Raw genomic sequence first — 17,259 nt, 5'->3', positions numbered from 1 at the left:
TAAAATGAACAGAAAAGTCAGGCCGAAACAAATCCTTCCCAAATAAAAAGTACAAGTCGCACTGACAAAATTCTTTCACCGTGAGCGGCAGCAAGGTCCAGTCTACTGAATTCTCAATTTTCATGCTTGTGGAGTTTATTATATGGACGTGGTGACAGTGGAAAGACACCATGCTCTTCTGATTTTCAAACGAACCTTCTGAGCCATTTTAACATTAGAGTCTATGGAAGAGTTGGAGGGAGGAGGCTGTGCATTGGTGACATTTCTGAAAGAACCATAACACCTAGTACAATAGTAAACACATTGGATGAAAGAGGACAGCGATGGCTACGTTTTGAGGGTAAAATCATACTTGTAGAGCAAACGCTGCGGACACAGCAGCAGTTTTAAAAAATATTTTAAGATTAATTTTTTTGCTCCTCTCACTCTAGCAGTTGAGCTGTCTCACTCTAGCCCCAACATTCCGTCCCATACACACCCATTATAAACTCTGAAACGGGTGAAAAAACATCATGAAACTTAAACTGGAACTGAAGAAAAAGTATAATAGATATTGAAAAGATAAATACAAGTTGAATAGTTGAATGTCTTGTCTTCGTTTTAAAGTTTGAATGGTGGTTCTACGTCAATGTATGTAAAATTAGATACAGTTTAAAGAGGAGTAATTTGAAGGAGAATTTGAAGGGTGTCCCCATTGAAATACATGGGAAATTTTTGTTGAAAAAAGTTGAATAAAATTAAAAATATAAATGTTAGAAATGAGAAAAATAGAAGCAGTCATGTCCAAAAGAAGAGGAATCTAACGGTGTTTGAATGGTTTTTCTAAGTTAAACGGTTTTGAAGGAGATAGAGTACAAAAAACGTACGGAAGAATAAAATAGAATAATAAAGATTAGAAGAACAATACTGTGAATGCTTTTACAAGCATTCACACTAATAAAGATTAGAAGAACAATACTGTGAATGCTTTTACAAGCATTCACACTAATAAAGATTAGAAGAACAATACTGTGAATGCTTTAACAAGCATTCACACTAATAAAGATTACAACAACAATACTGTGAATGCTTTTACAAGCATTCACACTAATTATTTCCTTAGGCGGAAATAAGATCACACATTTGTCTCTTGTCTCTCCTATTTCCTTAAAACAACGTCTCTAGTTACTTTTCACTCAGTACTTGTCACGGTTCTGGGTCAGTTTGACCCAGTATTTTGAGTTATGTTTTGGTGTGTTTTTGCATTTTGGATTCTTTTCTTATTATGATGATAATGATGGTTATGACTCTGTTTCAGTTATTCTTGTTTAGCTATTAGTTTGTAGGTTTTGTGTTCTCATGTTTATTGCAGGTTTAGTTCAGTGTCTAGTCCAGGGGTGGGCAACTCCAGGCCGCGAGTGCCAGTGTCCTGCAGGTTTTAGATATCACCCTGGGTCAACACACCTGAATAAAATGATTAGTTCATTACCAGACCTCTGGAAAACTTCAACACATGTTGAGGAGGTCATTTAGTAATTTGAATCAGCTGTGTTGAATCAAGGACACATCTAAAACCCATAGGACACCGGCACTCGAGGCCTGGAGTTGCCTACCCCTGGTCTAGTCTGTCTCTCAGGGTCGTGTCTGCGTCTTTGTTTAGTGGTGTCTTGTTTCCTGTTTTACTCTGAAGGTTCATGTTCCTTTCTTATGTCAGTGTTCCTAGCTTTGTTCCCCCTGTCTCATTAGGTCTTATTCCTCCCAGCTGTGTTCCCCTTCTGTCTCTAATTCCTTGATGACTTCCTCAGTGTATTTAAGCCCAGTGTGTCTTTGTGTCAGTGTCGCGTTGTCTGTGTACCTCCCTCTGGTCAAGTTAAGTGTTTTTCAGGATTCTGTGCAGTTCATGTTTGCCATTTGGTTTATGTTGTTTTTCATGCAGCCGCACGATGAGGTTCTGTGCAGGTCATGTTCATGTCTGTTTAGTCACGCCATTTGGTTCACAGTTTCCATGCATCTGCACAGCATTCTGTTCATAGTGATCACAGTTATTCCTTTCAGTCAGGTTAGTGTTTCTCCAGTTTAGGTTTTTGGTTAGTTGCAGCCTCTGTCCCTGTTATGTTTTGTCCACTCCCCTCTGCATCAGCCCGAATAAAGGCTCGCTCTCAGTTTAAGTTCACTCCCGTCTCCTCGACTGTGTTCGCGCCTGGGTCCACCACACACACTCTCCACACGGTCTGCCCCCGCTGACCGTGACAGTACGACGCGACCAGTATGGACCCAGCGGACACTACAGATGGGATCGGGGAGGAGCTGCAGCGGCTCAGCCGGATCATGACATGCATCTGTGGGTGCACGGACCCCAGAGTGGTGTCCACTGGGTTGGCGGTCATTGATGCCATCCTTCAGAAGGCGCCACAGCTCCGGCAGTTTCCCCAGCTTTTTGAGGCGTTCGACTCTGGCCCCCCTGAAGGAGGAGCTTCGCGCCCGCGCGCTGGCTCAGAGAGTGTTGAATGCCGCCTCAGCACCTACGACTCCGACCTGTAAACGGTTGACGTTGTCGTCGCTGCTGAAAGCACCTGTCAATACTTCACAGACGAAATTAATTGTCCGAATGATCATACCAGGGTACACAAAGCTGTTCAATCACACGTGCGTATATATTTTTTAACTTATATCTATGTACATTCACTTTAATGAAAATTAAAAATGAGAAATGTTATCCTTGCTAACTTTTGTGATTGTATTGTATTGTGATGGAGCGAGCAGTGACTGAACGTCAGGCACAGGTTAAAGTGCAAAAAAAGTTTTTTTTATTAAATTATACAGATTTAACCATAAAAGAGGTCAAAGTAACAGAAGTCTTCTCAAAGGCTGGCAACAAACTAACTCAAACAAACTAACCTACCTAAAGACAAATGGCAAACTTAAACAGTGGCTGATCAGCCAACAAAAACACAGAAAGGCATAGAACACACAAAACCCGACCGAAACTAACATGACAAATTCCATTTCCCCCCAAGATCCAGAATTGTGGTATGACCCAATTTGCAGGTCTCCATCTAGGCTTGCTCCACCCCTTTTCCATCTCTTAGCTCATCAACCAAGGGACTGGGAGCAGCTGCCTCTGAAATAACTCAGAAAACAAAGAAAGATTAAATCATACATATATAACAATGTAAACTAAAATGTGCGCACTTATTTTAGAATACAGTATTATGTGATTGTATAAGCAAATTAATTCTAAACCAAAACCAATTTGTTATCACCCTGTAAATTGAATCCTATATTTAAAGAAAGAAAAATGTAAGTGTAGTACATTGACCTCAGATTGGCTTTCCCTGACCTCAGAAACATCAGTTCTTTCCCGCCTTTTAAGTCCACCCTCAAAACCCACCTGTTCAAGATAGCCTACTCTGTTTAACTACTCCATTCTCTTAACCTGTGTTTTATTATTGTGTTCATTTCCTGTTTTTATGCTTGTCTTATTTGTTCTGTAAAGTGTCCTTGAGTGTTTTGAAAGGCACTTCTAAATAAAATGTACTACTATTATTATTAGTATTATGTGTAAGCCTCTAACTCTGATGTTTGGTAGATATTACCACTATGTGGCTGTAACTGCAACCATCACAAGTACATTCAATTATTTGAAAATTGACATTAAAAATGTTTTAACTTTAATCATTTAATTTTAGAACATCCATGAGTTACACCTGAGGGGGATATCTTTGGTTGCCAGTCTCGAGGAACACCAGCACATATCCAAACATGAAACATGGAGGGTCCGGATACTTTTTTTATGCTTAATGGAGCGCTATGGAGAAAAGTGAGTATTTCTTGTACATGAACTAAATCAGTTATAAGGTTTTTTGTTGGTGGTGGTGGGTTTTGTGTGTGTGTGTATAGTGTGACCAAGTGGTCGGCAGGGTTATAAAAAAATAAAAATAAAATGACAACGCCACCTGGGGGGGAATTTCACCCCCAGGAAATATAAAATTGTTTGGGAATAAAATACAACGTTTGCACAGGTTCAGGGATGCACACTGAGGCCGACTCGAATATTAACACAATCTTATTTATTAGTATAAAATAAGATAAAACATCAACAATGACAGCACTGAATGTAGTGTCGTCTAAAACTGTGTCCCAAATTCCAATAAGAAAAAACAGACAACTGGGACTTACCAGCAGCGGTGGACCAAAAAGAAAACCACACACACACACACACACACACACACACACACACACACACACACAAAACAACAACAACGACAACAAAAAAAAAAACACTACAGCCTATTCACCCGGTGCTGTACAACAAAGGAAGTGTGGAAAACGACCCGCCACCTGAGGTCCCACGGCCGCTGGTAGATCCTCAGTTTGCTGAAATAAAAGCACAAGACATACATATTAAAAGAATAAAACATGGGACACCAAATAACAGGCTCTCTCTATATCATAAAAAGAATAAAAGAAAAACTTAAATCTTTAATGAAACACACACACACACACACACACACACACACACACCACAGAGCACAGATTGGAAATACTTGCACTCTGCGAGCCAGCCCACAGCTGGTGCTGGTCACGATTGTCCGCAGCCTTGCTCAGTCTCTTGCAGCTCTCCACAAACTGGGAGCAACCAGGGGAGGCAGTACCAGTTTCATAGCACTAGCCCGATATGCAGCTGAGGATCGCCCCAGCCAGCCACGGAAGCTGGAGTGCAAACAATAGTCCAGAAGGAGCTTAAAGTGAGACCCAAAGCCCCAAGAGGCGAGGCGAGGCAAAGCAGCAGGAGCAAAACTGGACAGCCAACCGAACAAAACACAAGACAAAACTAGAAAAATTTGCATTTCCTGCGAAAATGCTGTGTGGATGCCTTAACGCTGAAGTTGCCTGCTGAAAAAGCTGAAAAAGTTGAAAACTTGCAAAAAGTTATGGCGGTGAAGAAACTGAAAATTCTGCTGAAAACAGGTGAAGCAGAAAATTTTTGCTGAAAAGTGGTGAAAACCCAAAAATTCTACTGAAAGGGGTAAAGACGCAGAAATTTTTGCTGAAAAGTGGTGAAAAAAAAAAAACGTCACCCTGAGCAGGATTCAAATGTGGCCCTCCTGGTCTGAAGGCAGCCACTCATCTCACTGAGCCAAACTCATTCTGACAGAATAGGTGGAGAGACTGACAATTTTGCTGAAATGAGCAGAAGCTGCTGAGAATTGTGCTGATAAGAGGTGAAAAGGCTGAAAATTTTGCAAAAAAGAGGTGAATCAGCAGAATTTCTGCTGAAAAGAGGTAAAGAAGCAAAAAGTTGCGGTGAAAAGAGATGAATCAGCAGAATTTCTGCTGAAAAGAGGTTTTTGCTGAAAACAGCTGAGATTTGTGCTGATAAGAGGTGAAAAGGCTGAAAATTTTGTAGAAGAGGTTAATAAGTAGAATTTGGGCTGAAAAGAGGTGAAAATTGTGCTGAAAAGAGGTGAATGAGCAGAATTTCTGCTGAAAAGTTTTTTTTCTGAAAACAGCAGAAAAAACTGAAAATGTTGCTGAAAGGGGGTAAAGATGCTGAAATTTGTGTTGAAAAGAGTTAAAAAAGTTTAACCTTGAACTGAAAAAAAATTGTTGCCATGAGCGGGATTTGAACCCCGGCCTCCCAGTCTGAGAACGGCTGTTCATCTCATACAATTTGTGCTGAAACATTATGTATGATTTATGATTTAGCAGAAACACTGGGACTTGGTAGAAATACTATGATTTACATGAAATACTTTGACTTAGCAGAAATACTATAATCTAGCAAAAAGTACTACAGCATAGGCGAAATTCTATCATTGAGCAAAATTACTAGGATTTAGCAGAAATACTATGATTAGGCACAAATACTATGTTTTAGCACAAAAAATATGTTTTGGCTCAAAAACTTTTATTTTGCAGTTATACTATGATTTGGAAGAAAAACTATGCTTTGGAAGAAATACTATGCTTTGGAACAAATACCATGATTTGGCAGAAATACTATGAGCAGTAATTAGAGTGATTAGAGGATCACCAGGGGGTCCTTTGTCCCTCCTTGGGGGGACACTCCCACTGGGTTTAAATCTGGGACTCTCGGCCATTTGACCTTAGAACTGAAGAAGCTTCTCGGATGAGAGGTGAAACGTCTTCAAGCAACTCAAAGAAGTCCAGACGCTTTTCTTTGCAAACTCCTTTGACTATGAGCAGTAATAATATAACATAGCAGAAATACTATTATTTGGGTGAATGCTATTGTTTGGCACAAACACTATGATTTAGCACTGTACAGAATGGTGTACGTCAGTTTAATGCTGGGTGGTGCTGCAATAGTAGCTATCCTCGGTCAGAAGGACAGGCTGGCATCCAGGGATTAGATTACCACAGGTGGAGTTTATTGGCAGTCAGATGGATGTTACAGGGAGATATGGCATACAGTAGGAGGATGTGGAGGGGTGATATGGTGTGGTTTCTATGATTAAGAACAGGGTATACATTACAACATGAATACGGATTAAAGATTAAAGAAACTGGCAACAAATTCCTCCACTACAAACCAGTCTGATACCACTTCTTGCAGTGTTCACATTTACTAAGGCACTACCCAAAAGGCGTCACAAGAGGGCACTCCAACACAAGAGATGACCTATGTACACTGATGCACTTAGTAACAGTCAGCCTCCTACTTAGCCACTACGTAATACAGCGATATTACAATGTACAAATTCACATAAATATGATTTGGCAGAAATACTAAACTTTGGCACAAATACAATGTTTTTGCAGAAACACTGTCATTTCAGTCAAATACTATGAGATAGCAGTAATACTATGATTAGGCAGAAATGCTACGTTTTAGTACAAATACTATGACAAAGCAGAAATACTATGACTTAGAAGTAATACTATCACAAAAGGGATTCCTCAAAATACTATGAAATTGCAGTAATTCTATGATTTGGCAGAAATACGGTACTTCATACAAATACAATGCTTTGGTACAAATACTATATTTTGGTTTGAATACTATGATTTGCAACAAATACTATGATTTGGCACGAGTAGTATGATTTAGTACAAATACTATGAATTGGCAGAAATACTGTGACTTAGTAGTAATACTATAACATAACAGATATACTGTTATGTTGCAGACAGTCTATGTTTTTGCACAAATACCACAATATGGCAGAAATACTATGTTTTAGCACAAATACTATGATTTGGTATAAATACTATGTTTTGGCACATATACCTTATTCAGCAGATATACTATAACATAACAGAAATTCTACGACATAGTAGTAATACTATAACATAACAGAAATATTAATTGGGCACAAATACTATAATTTGGCACAAGTACCATGTTTTGGCAAAATCCCATAATTTGGCACAAATACTATGATATGGCAGAAATACTATGATTGGGTACAAATACTATGATTGGGCAGAAATACTATGTTTCAGTACAAATACTATGATTTAGCAGAAATACTATGTTTTAACATAAATACTATTTTTTGGCAGAAATTTCTGCTAAAAGGTACTATTTCTGCCTTTTGGCAGAAATACTGTAATTTGGCATAAATACTATGATTTGGGATAAATACTATGATTTGACAGATATACTATATTCAGCATATATACTATAACATAACAGAAATACTTCCACCTAGTAGTAATACTATAATATATCAGAAATATTCTGATTTGGCCCCAAAACCATGATTTGGCACAAATACCATGACTTGGCAAAAATACTATGATTTAGCAGAAATACTATGATTGAGCAGAAGTACTAAGATGTAGTAGAAGTACTTTGATTTAGCAGAAATACTATTATGGAGGAGTAATACTTTAACATGAAAGAAATATTGATACACACACACATACACAGAGCGCAAAGTGAACAGGAGCTGTTAAGAGTCTGGGCTTGGTATATCTAGGTCAGTTAAATTAGCTGCACCTGCTGTAATCAGCCCTTACACACACAGACACAGAGAGAGGTGTGAGTTTTCTTCAGTGTATTTCTGACATTCAGGATTCCCCTCGAACAAATGGCCATAATTTCCTAACCGTAGGGGCTAGAATGGTCGTTCTGACACCGTTTTGTTCAGAAGAGATGGGGGAATCTGCAGGTCTTCTTAATTCAGAGATAAAATATAAATTATTGAAGATATATGACTTGTAATACACTGTAACTGAGTAGAGGCGAAGCAAAACTGCCTTGACTTCCCCTCAAACAACGTTTTGTGGAGCTTGAGTGGAAATTGGGCGAGTAGCAAGAAGTTGTTGGAACATGAAGAGAAAATTCAGAATGGATGAGAGACAGAGCTCGTTAGGCAGGCAGGTGTGAGCCTGGTTGCTATAGTGACTGCACCCATTGGCTCCATACACACGCACACAGACATGCACCTCACTTTTGCTGCTTAAAATGAACAGAAAAGTTAGGCCCAAACAAATCATTCCCAAATGAAAAGTACAGGTCCTATTGACGAAATTCTTTCACCGTGAGCGGCAGCAATGTCCAGTCTACCTAATTCTCAGTTTTCATGCCTGTGGAGTTTATTATATGGACGTGGTGACAGTGTAAAAACACCATGCTCTTCTGATTTTCACACGAACCTTCTGATCCATTTTAACATTAGAGTCTATGGAGGAGTTGGAGGGAGGAGGCTGTGCTTTGGTGACATTTATGAAAGAACCATAACACCTAGTACAATAGTAAACACATTGGATGAAAGAGGACAGCGATGGCTACGTTTTGAGGGTAAGATCATACCTGTAGATCAAACGCTGCGGACACAGCAGCAGTTTTAAAAAATATTTTAAGATTAATTTTTTCGCTCCTCTCACTCTAGCAGTTGAAGCTCTCACTCTAACCTCCAACATTCCGTCCCATACACACCCATTATAAACTCTGAAACGGCTGAAAAACATCATGAAACTTAAACTGGAACTGAAGAAAAAGTATAATAGATATTGAAAAGATAAATACAAGTTGAATAGTTGAATGTCTTGTCTTCGTTTTAAAGTTTGAATGGTGGCTCTATGTCAATGTATGTGGAAGTAGATACAGTTTAATGAGGAGTAAGTTGAAGGAGAATTTGAAGGGTCTCCCCATTGAAATACATGGGAAATTTTTGTTGAAAAAAGTTGAATAAAATTAAAAATATAAATGTTAAAAATGAGAAAAATACAAGCAGTCATGTCCAAAAGAAGAGGAATCTAACGGTGTTTGAATGCTTTTTCTAAGTTGAACGGTTTTGAAGGAGTAGGAGTACAAAAAACGTACGGAATAGATAATAATAAAATAGAATAACTAGAAAATGCATTTTCTGAAGAAACTGCAGTGTGAATGCTTGAATCTGAATGTATGCACTGAAATGAATTAATTGCTGAATTTTAAGTTAAAAATGTTGAATGAGATGAAAAATACAGAAATTTGTACCTGAAAACAAAAAAGCTGAACTGCTAAAAGCTGACAACCACAGAGAAGAAGTTGGAAAAGAGCTGAAAATGTTTTAAATGTAAATTAGAAAAACATAAGAAATGACAAAAGACTATTTAGAGTCAGAAAACATCTGAATGAATATTAAAAATTCATATTCTTTGAATCACTGAATGACTAAAATGTGATCCCTCCACTTGGATCCACACAGTTTAAAAACTTTACATATCTGAGCTTTCAAAGACACTCTGTTGGAAAGAGAACAACGATGGTGACGTTTTGAGGGTAAAATGATGGTTGTAGAGCAAACACTGTGGACACAGCAGCAGTTGAAAGAGAAGTGTTTAAGATGAATCTTGGCACAGTGAGAGACAGAGCTCATTAGGCAGGCAGGTGTGAGCCTGGTTGCTATAGTAACTGCACCCAGTGGCTCCATACACACGCGCACAGACATGCACCTCACTTTTGCTGCTTAAAATGAATAGAAAAGTCAGGTCGAAACAAATCGCTCCCAAATGAAAAGTACAGGTCCTATTGACAAAATTCTTTCACCGTGAGCGACAGCAATGTCCAGTCTACCTAATTCTCAGTTTTCATGCTTGTGGAGTTTATTATATGGACGTGGTGACAGTGTAAAGACAGCCTGTACTTCTGGTTTTCAAACGAACCTTCTGAGCCATTTTAACATTAGAGTCTATGGAGGAGTTGGAGGGAGGAGGCTGTGCATTGGTGACATTTATGAAAGAACCATAACACCTAGTACAATAGTAAACACATTGGATGAAAGAGGACAGCGATGGCTACGTTTTGAGGGTAAAATCATACCTGTAGACCAAACACCGTGGACACAGCAGCAGTTTTAAAAAATATTTTAAGATTTATTTTTTTGCTCCTCTCACTCTAGCAGTTGAGCCCCAACATTCCGTCCCATACACACCCATTATAAACTCTGAAACGGCTGAAAAAACATCATGAAACTTAAACTGGAACTGAAGAAAAAGTATAACAGATATTGAAAAGATAAATACAAGTTGAATAGTTGAATGTCTTGTCTTCGTTTTAAAGTTTGAATGGTGGCTCTATGTCAATGTATGTGGAAGTAGATACAGTTTAAAGAGGAGTAAGTTGAATGAGGATTTGAAGGGTCTCCCCATTGAAATACATGGGAAATTTTTGTTGAAAAAAGTTGAATAAAATTAAAAATATAAATGTTAAAAATGAGAAAAATACAAGCAGTCATGTCCAAAAGAAGAGGAATCTAACGGTGTTTGAATGGTTTTTCTAAGTTGAACGGTTTTGAAGGAGATACAGTACAAAAAACGTACGGAATATATAATAAAATATAATAATAATAAAGATTAGAAGAACAATACTGTGAATGCTTTTACAAGCATTCACACTAACTAGAAAGTGCATTTTCTGAAGAAACTGCAGTGTGAATGCTTGAATCTGAATGTATGCACTGAAATGAATTAATTACTGAATATTAAGCTAAAAATGTTGAATGAGCTGGAAAATACAGAGTTTTTAACCTCAAAACAAAAGTGCTGAACTGCTAAAAGCTGATGCTCACACAGAAGAAGTTGTAAAATAGCTGAAAAGTTTTTAAATTTAAATCAGAAAAATCTAAGTAATGAGAAAATACATTTTAGAGTCAGAAAACATCTGAATGAATTTTAAAAGTTCATATTCTTCTCATCACTTAAAGAGTGGAATTATGTATTATAAATCTCTAATTCATAAAAAAAAATAAAAATAAATGTAAAAACAAATTTGTTGAATTGAACTGAAAAGATGAACAAATATTCTGTAGAAAATACAAACTTTAATATACAGCATAATGTTTTTCAGACATATACACATGTGTATATCATGTTTAATGGTATTAGATACATCAATTTGGTTTGTATGTCATAGAAAATAACATAAAAATCTTAAGTCATATTTTACAGATTCTTTCTGAAAAGGACTTAAATTAATTCAACAAATGTTTTTTTTCAAAATAGAATAATAATCATTTTAAAAAGAGATGTTGCAATGTTTTAAGGTGTTAATAATCTGATCCTGTCATGTGTCTGTTCAACTTTAGTTTTTGGCACAGACTCCATTCTTAAAGAACACATTACAAAATAATAAACAAATAAAATTGAAATTAAAGTAGCCTTTTTTTGTTAAACACTTCACAGGAGAATAAATAAAAATAACTAAATTAAATAACCAAATAAAAATAATAAGCAACATATGAAATACATGAAAATTCATCTTTTAAAACCACAATCCTGAACCTTTAAATTGTGTTGGTTTCTTAGAACATGGCTGAACAGCTGTTTCTATCGGTCTACTTAATCTACTGATCTGTCTACACATCTTTTTATTACTCATTCTTTTTTGTGTTTTAATGTAAACAGAGTCCACACAGTGGTAAAAGAGAACTGTATAGAGATTTTTGAGTAAACTCAAATGAAAGCCTAAGGTGGTGACACAGTTTAACACATGCAAATAATCAAATAAACACATTAGTCCTTTTTGTGAACATTGATAAATAAGTATCATTAGTTTACAGCATTGTTCAGCCATGCCACTAAATGCTTTTTTTACACAGTGTTTTAACCTGGGCTCAGGCACAAAGTCCCAAATTTAGTTAGTCCCTGACTTTGAGTTGTGGTTATGACTAATTATTATACACAAGGCTTTATCTATCTGAACTCTAAGGACACAAATATGAAAAAACCTATACTTACCAGCTGATACCCCACGTTACACACTAGGTGTGCCATGTGACCTGAAACTTTGGTACAAACTCATCATAATCATTCTGTTAACACTGTTTTTTAACACTGTTTGTGTTGCTGTTCAGCAGTTTAAAATGTTTTAGATTGGATTACATGGAATGAATTTGAGTTTTTTGTCTGTGTTTCGTTCTTAGCAGATTTTTTTTACACACTGTAGAATTCCAGTTAACACATTTCTGGTCATATGACATCCCGAGTGCCCAGTTAAAAAAATCCCCACAGTTAATTCAACATTTAAACAAAATAAAAATATGTTAAATAAATAAAGGTTTGCTCTGTGATGAAATATTAAATAAGCATACACTGTACAGAGCACTAACAATGAAAACAATCCTTTAGCCTGTTGATCAGAGAGAGGCAGTCATTATGTCCATTTGAAACCTGTAATCAAAGAGTACAATGAAACTATAAAGTCCCATATGATCCTCATCATATCCAGTGACTTCAGAGTGGATCCTCCCTGTCATCCGGCCAGTGTTTGATGTGTGGCAAGCAGCACAGAAGCAGGATAGCTGAGGACTTTAAAAGAAGAGCAGAAAACAGGAACATATGTAGTTGTAAATGTAAATATCAGTGATACTTGTCTTGTCAAAGGGAATAAAATGATGAAAATGTTAACTTACACACTCATTTAGGGAGGATCTTGACACTGCACAGAGGAGGCACAGTCAGTCTGGCAATGATGGTGATCTCCAGGGATGTTTTCCTGCAGCAACAGTCCTGCCAACTGGCCATATGATCCAGAGTAGTTGGTTTGTAATGAACAGAAAGGTGTATATGTTAGGTAGTGTGCACTTAGAGCTGGTCCTAAGAAACAAATACATCCTGTAATAAACTGAATACCTTTAGTAGTGCTGCTGCAAATATAAAGCCCTTCTATCATGTGTGGTTTCAAAGAAGGTGTTTTGAAGGCTCAGTCACAGAAACTGTGCAGTCTGTTCAGTCCTGAGTGTCTCAGCTCTGAAGGGGATGGATAACAGAGGGAAACACCTGAGTACAGACATTACAATACACTCAAAATAACACTCCTAAGGTCAAGTGAAAACACAATTAAAACACTTTACAAAGAATTAATACATGTTTTCATGAAAATAATGTCATTAACCCTTTTTGTTGTGAGTAAATCTCACCGACTGCTTGTGGGACAACCTAGATGGAGGACTTAACACAGAATCTCTCCTGTGCTCCAGATGTGAAGTCTCACTCTCTGATCGTACGGCGAAGATGGTGATAATGAAGCCTCTCTGATCTGTGGCATTACAGTTTCTGGCTGCTATGTGCTTCACACTGTTGGATTTTACATGTGAAGCTTGTGTCTCTCTTAACAAAAAAAACCTAAAACCTAACAACCTCCTACCGCACCCCGCACCCCCCCCCCACTCCCCTCAACTCCCCAGCCTCACACCATCCAATGTCTATACAAATGTAAGGTATCAGCTGGTAACAAAAAGCAAGTGTAACATATGTAGTACATATGTGACACTGCTGAAACATTTCTGGCCAGAAATGTGCAGTTATCAGCCCAGACCCAGACCCACCCTGATAAATGCACCGGCTGAAACATGATAAAAGCTCATAAAAATTTATGTTTCATCGAATGATTTGTCCAAAAATATAATAATATACTTTTGAAAAAGTTTCAAGATTATAACAAACCGAAATCAATAACATTTTTGTAAATAGTATTTCAAAATAGAGGCACAGATAAACTGGCTTAACTGTCATTATTGCTGTAATTAGGTTTGTCTTTTTCTTTCTTTTTTCTTTTTTTAAAAAAAAGCAACCGTTAGTCTGTGTTGTTCTCTCAGAAACAATGAAGAAGCTGTTGAACATTTATGTGTTGTGTGGGCAATCCTCTGGTCCACCCTCCCTCCCTCCCAGCCACAGTGAGACTGGGGCAGCCTGGCAGGATTTTGAAGCCTGGCTGCAGAGAGGATATGCCTACACTGTTCGTTTTAAACTGCTATATTTGATTTTTCTGACATTCATAGATTATTGATTTTTAGATTTTCTGTAATACATAAAATTGTCATATTTTACTGATATCATTACTTAATTCATTTAATTGTATTTTAGGTAAAAGAATTCAAACATTATACTGCAATGCAGGGCGTTTTTTCTTAAGTCAATTTTTAAATATCGCTCTACTTTCTTAAGTCATTCAGAAATATAAAAACTACTTACTGTATTCAAAGATCTAGATCATGAATCATCACAGGACAATACACAGTATACAGGGTCATGGTAACTATGGTAGGTCTTCATGACTCCAGAATGGAGACATCGCTCTGGCTGAGAAATGAAAATAAGGTCAAGCAGTGTGTTCTTCTCTGTGGTAGGGGCAGTGATGACCTGTGCGTATCCCCTAGACTCAAACAGCTCCAGGATTGGTTTGTTTGCACTGGATAAAACATTCTCATTAAAATCACCACACACTATGATGGGATGACAGTCCATGATCTCTAATGAGTCTAATAGGCTTACCAGGTTTTTCAGGAATGGCCTCAAAGTGTAGTCTGGAGGTCTGTACACAACTGCAATCAGAGCACTGACTGGTGCTTCAACCTTTAAAGCCAGAAATTCAAGGTCAGTTACATTATGGATGTACTGTTTTTCATGCACTTGAATGTCACTTTTCACATAAACAGCAACTCCACCACCACTTCTGTTTGCCATCTGGGGAAAGTTTGTGTAGGACAGGTGTCTGTTGCGTTTGAACAAATTGTAATTTTCCAAGTGGAGACTCTCTGCGACAAAAGAGCCCCGCAGGTGTGTTTCTGTTAGGCACAAAACATCTGCTAGACACAATTCATGGTGACTCTTGATGTCATTAATGTGAGCTGGCAGTCCCTCTGTATTATGATGAACAATGGTGAAAACCTCTGACCTGCTCAGTGTTTGTCTCACGTGTAGAAGAGGCATCATGTCATCAAGGTTGGCTTGTCTCATGTTCTCAAGCGCTGCAGTGATTTCTGGGTTGGTGAATATTTTTTTCTCCTCCATATCAAGAAGATACAGTCCACTGAGAGACGTCACTCTACTGACAGCTACGTAGGCCATGCCGGGCTCAAAAATGCTCTTAAGAGAGACAACAGCTGATGTGGTTGTCATACCCTGTACCTTATGTATTGTACATGCAAAGGCCAGCTTCACTGGGAACTGTCTTCGTACCACTCCTTTCTGCTTTAGATTCTCCTCTGCTCTCTCAATGTACACCATGCCGTCTGCTGGTGTGCGGTTATTCTTTCCAGATGTCTCATTATCCATTTGAAGTCCAAGCTTGATGATGTGTTGGTCATTTTCAGAGTAAACTACTCTAAGTAGTTTTCCAAACGCTCCATTAACCAAACCATTTTGTATGTCAATGTTTCTGGTGAGCATGACACGAGCTCCTTCTGCAACTTTCAGTGTGTCTGGTAACTCGTTTTTACCTCCTTTCAATGGTCTGTCTTGAAGTGCCATTCTGCCAGTTCTAGGATCCTTTCTATAATCATCTGCATGGATGTCAATGATATGAGTATGGAGCAGACCCAGTGTTGCAGAGTTGTGTGCATCCACTTCTTTATTAGTTGCAAAAATGTGCAACGCATCAGTCGGACAAAGGGCTGGTTCAGTTATGGCCTGTGACAACAAATTTCTATCTGCTTCGCAAAGCTCATCCAACTTTCCTTTCACACGGATTCTGTTCAGCATCTCAGCAAAGACAACATCATCTTTCTGACGCATAATCTCAGTCAGAGTGATCATCTGAAAATGCTCCCGCCACAGGTCGATCTCGGACGGGTCGTGCACACAGAGAGGTTTAGACTGTCGCACTGGGGGTAGCTGATAGAAGTCTCCAACAGCAATGACTGACATGCCTCCAAAGGGTCTCCGACTCCCTTTGATCTGTTTGAGTCTTGCATCTACATATGCAAAGAGATGTCTTGACACCATAGACACTTCGTCAATGATGATTATTTCAGCATTCAAAAGTTCTGATCTGACTTCATCCAGCTGATTGCCAAGTCCCTGAATAGGAGGTTTTAAGCTTCTAGGGAGCTTGAGAAGAGAATGCAGTGTTGTTCCAGAAATGTTAAAAGCTGCAGTCCCAGTGAAAGCAGTTAACAGGACAGTGGGTTTTGATATGTCAACGTCGTCTGCATATCTGGGCACTTTGCTCAGTATCTTAGATGCTTCTGAGTAGATGCATTTGATAAGATGTGATTTTCCTGTTCCAGCACCACCATTAATATAAAAGAAAAACTGCTCTGGATTTAGAGCACAGACTCTTTTAATGCACCAGTCTCTAACTGCATAAAATATGCAGGCTTGCTTCTTATTCAGATTCTGAAACATCTGACGTAACATCTTCCTGTTCATTTTCATTGTCTCGCTCTCTTTCTTGTTCAACAAGTGGCAACCTTACGAGATCTGATTCAGGTGCCAGATTACACCATTCGTCAGTCACACCTCTGTTCAGCTCATATTCCTCAACAGCGCTCTCGATCTCCTCACTGTTTTTCTCATATTTTCTCTGTTTCTTTTGACAATGTGTTGCACGTACTCAAGACGGTCAGTACCTGGTAGCTGTACACAGCCAGCACCATAGAAAGCCTGATAGGTTGGCAAAGATGGTGTTTTCAGTTCGTGGTCTGAACGATGAGGAAGGTACAGTTTAAGCAGTCTTCCGTAATATTGCTCTGGATGTTTTTCTTGTGAGCAGCGGTGAAATCTGATGATAGCAGGCTTATCGTTTTTGTGCCTTTGCACAAATCCCATCTCATTGAGAAGGGGCAAAACATCTTTACCTTTTGTCTGTTGGCCATAGACAATCCTGCAAGTAGCAGCAAAGTCTGCCATGCACATCTCCTCATACTCTGGTGTTTCAGGTCTGGCTTTGTATTTGTCATTCAAAGATGTCATCCAAACATTGGAAGACTCAGATGTTGTGTTGTCCAGAACTGACAGGGGACGACTCATTTTCACAGGATTATCGTCAGTTGGTATGAATATTACAGCACGTGAACATTGCTTCATGTGAAGACCACATGC

The 17,259-nt window shown here is 38.3% G+C and overlaps 1 protein-coding gene across 3 annotated transcripts; it reads right to left on the bottom strand.

Moving 5' to 3' along the window:
• Positions 1 to 11,457: 11,457 nt before the first annotated feature.
• On the bottom strand, positions 11,458 to 16,700 carry LOC109198201 (ATP-dependent DNA helicase PIF1-like). Of its 3 annotated transcripts, XM_025904343.1 has the most exons (5): positions 14,710 to 16,699; positions 14,410 to 14,517; positions 13,069 to 13,185; positions 12,849 to 12,952; positions 11,459 to 12,744 (listed from the first exon to the last, which is right to left on the bottom strand). In XM_025904343.1, the coding sequence occupies exons 1-2, from the start codon at positions 16,591 to 16,593 to the stop codon at positions 14,428 to 14,430; spliced, it is 1,974 nt and encodes a 657-aa protein (XP_025760128.1). In that variant the 5' UTR covers positions 16,594 to 16,699; the 3' UTR covers positions 11,459 to 12,744; positions 12,849 to 12,952; positions 13,069 to 13,185; positions 14,410 to 14,427. The 3 variants fall into 3 exon arrangements, with proteins under 3 accessions (XP_019209325.2, XP_025760128.1, XP_019209324.2); XM_019353780.2 differs by having other exon boundaries at positions 11,458 to 12,737; positions 14,410 to 16,700; XM_019353779.2 differs by having other exon boundaries at positions 14,410 to 16,700.
• Between the last annotated feature and the right edge of the window lie 559 nt (positions 16,701 to 17,259).

Source organism: Oreochromis niloticus, unplaced genomic scaffold, assembly GCF_001858045.2.
Source record: "Oreochromis niloticus isolate F11D_XX unplaced genomic scaffold, O_niloticus_UMD_NMBU tig00000799_pilon, whole genome shotgun sequence".
Classification (NCBI taxonomy): Eukaryota; Metazoa; Chordata; class Actinopteri; order Cichliformes; family Cichlidae; genus Oreochromis; species Oreochromis niloticus.
The sequence above is the reverse complement of the archived record's forward strand: the minus strand, read 5'-3'. Positions and strand labels throughout refer to the sequence as shown.

Bases quoted from the DNA above. Each gene is read 5' to 3' on its own strand.
- LOC109198201 (XM_019353780.2), bottom strand. From the start codon at position 16,593: ATGAAAATGAACAGGAAGATGTTACGTCAGATGTTTCAGAATCTGAAT.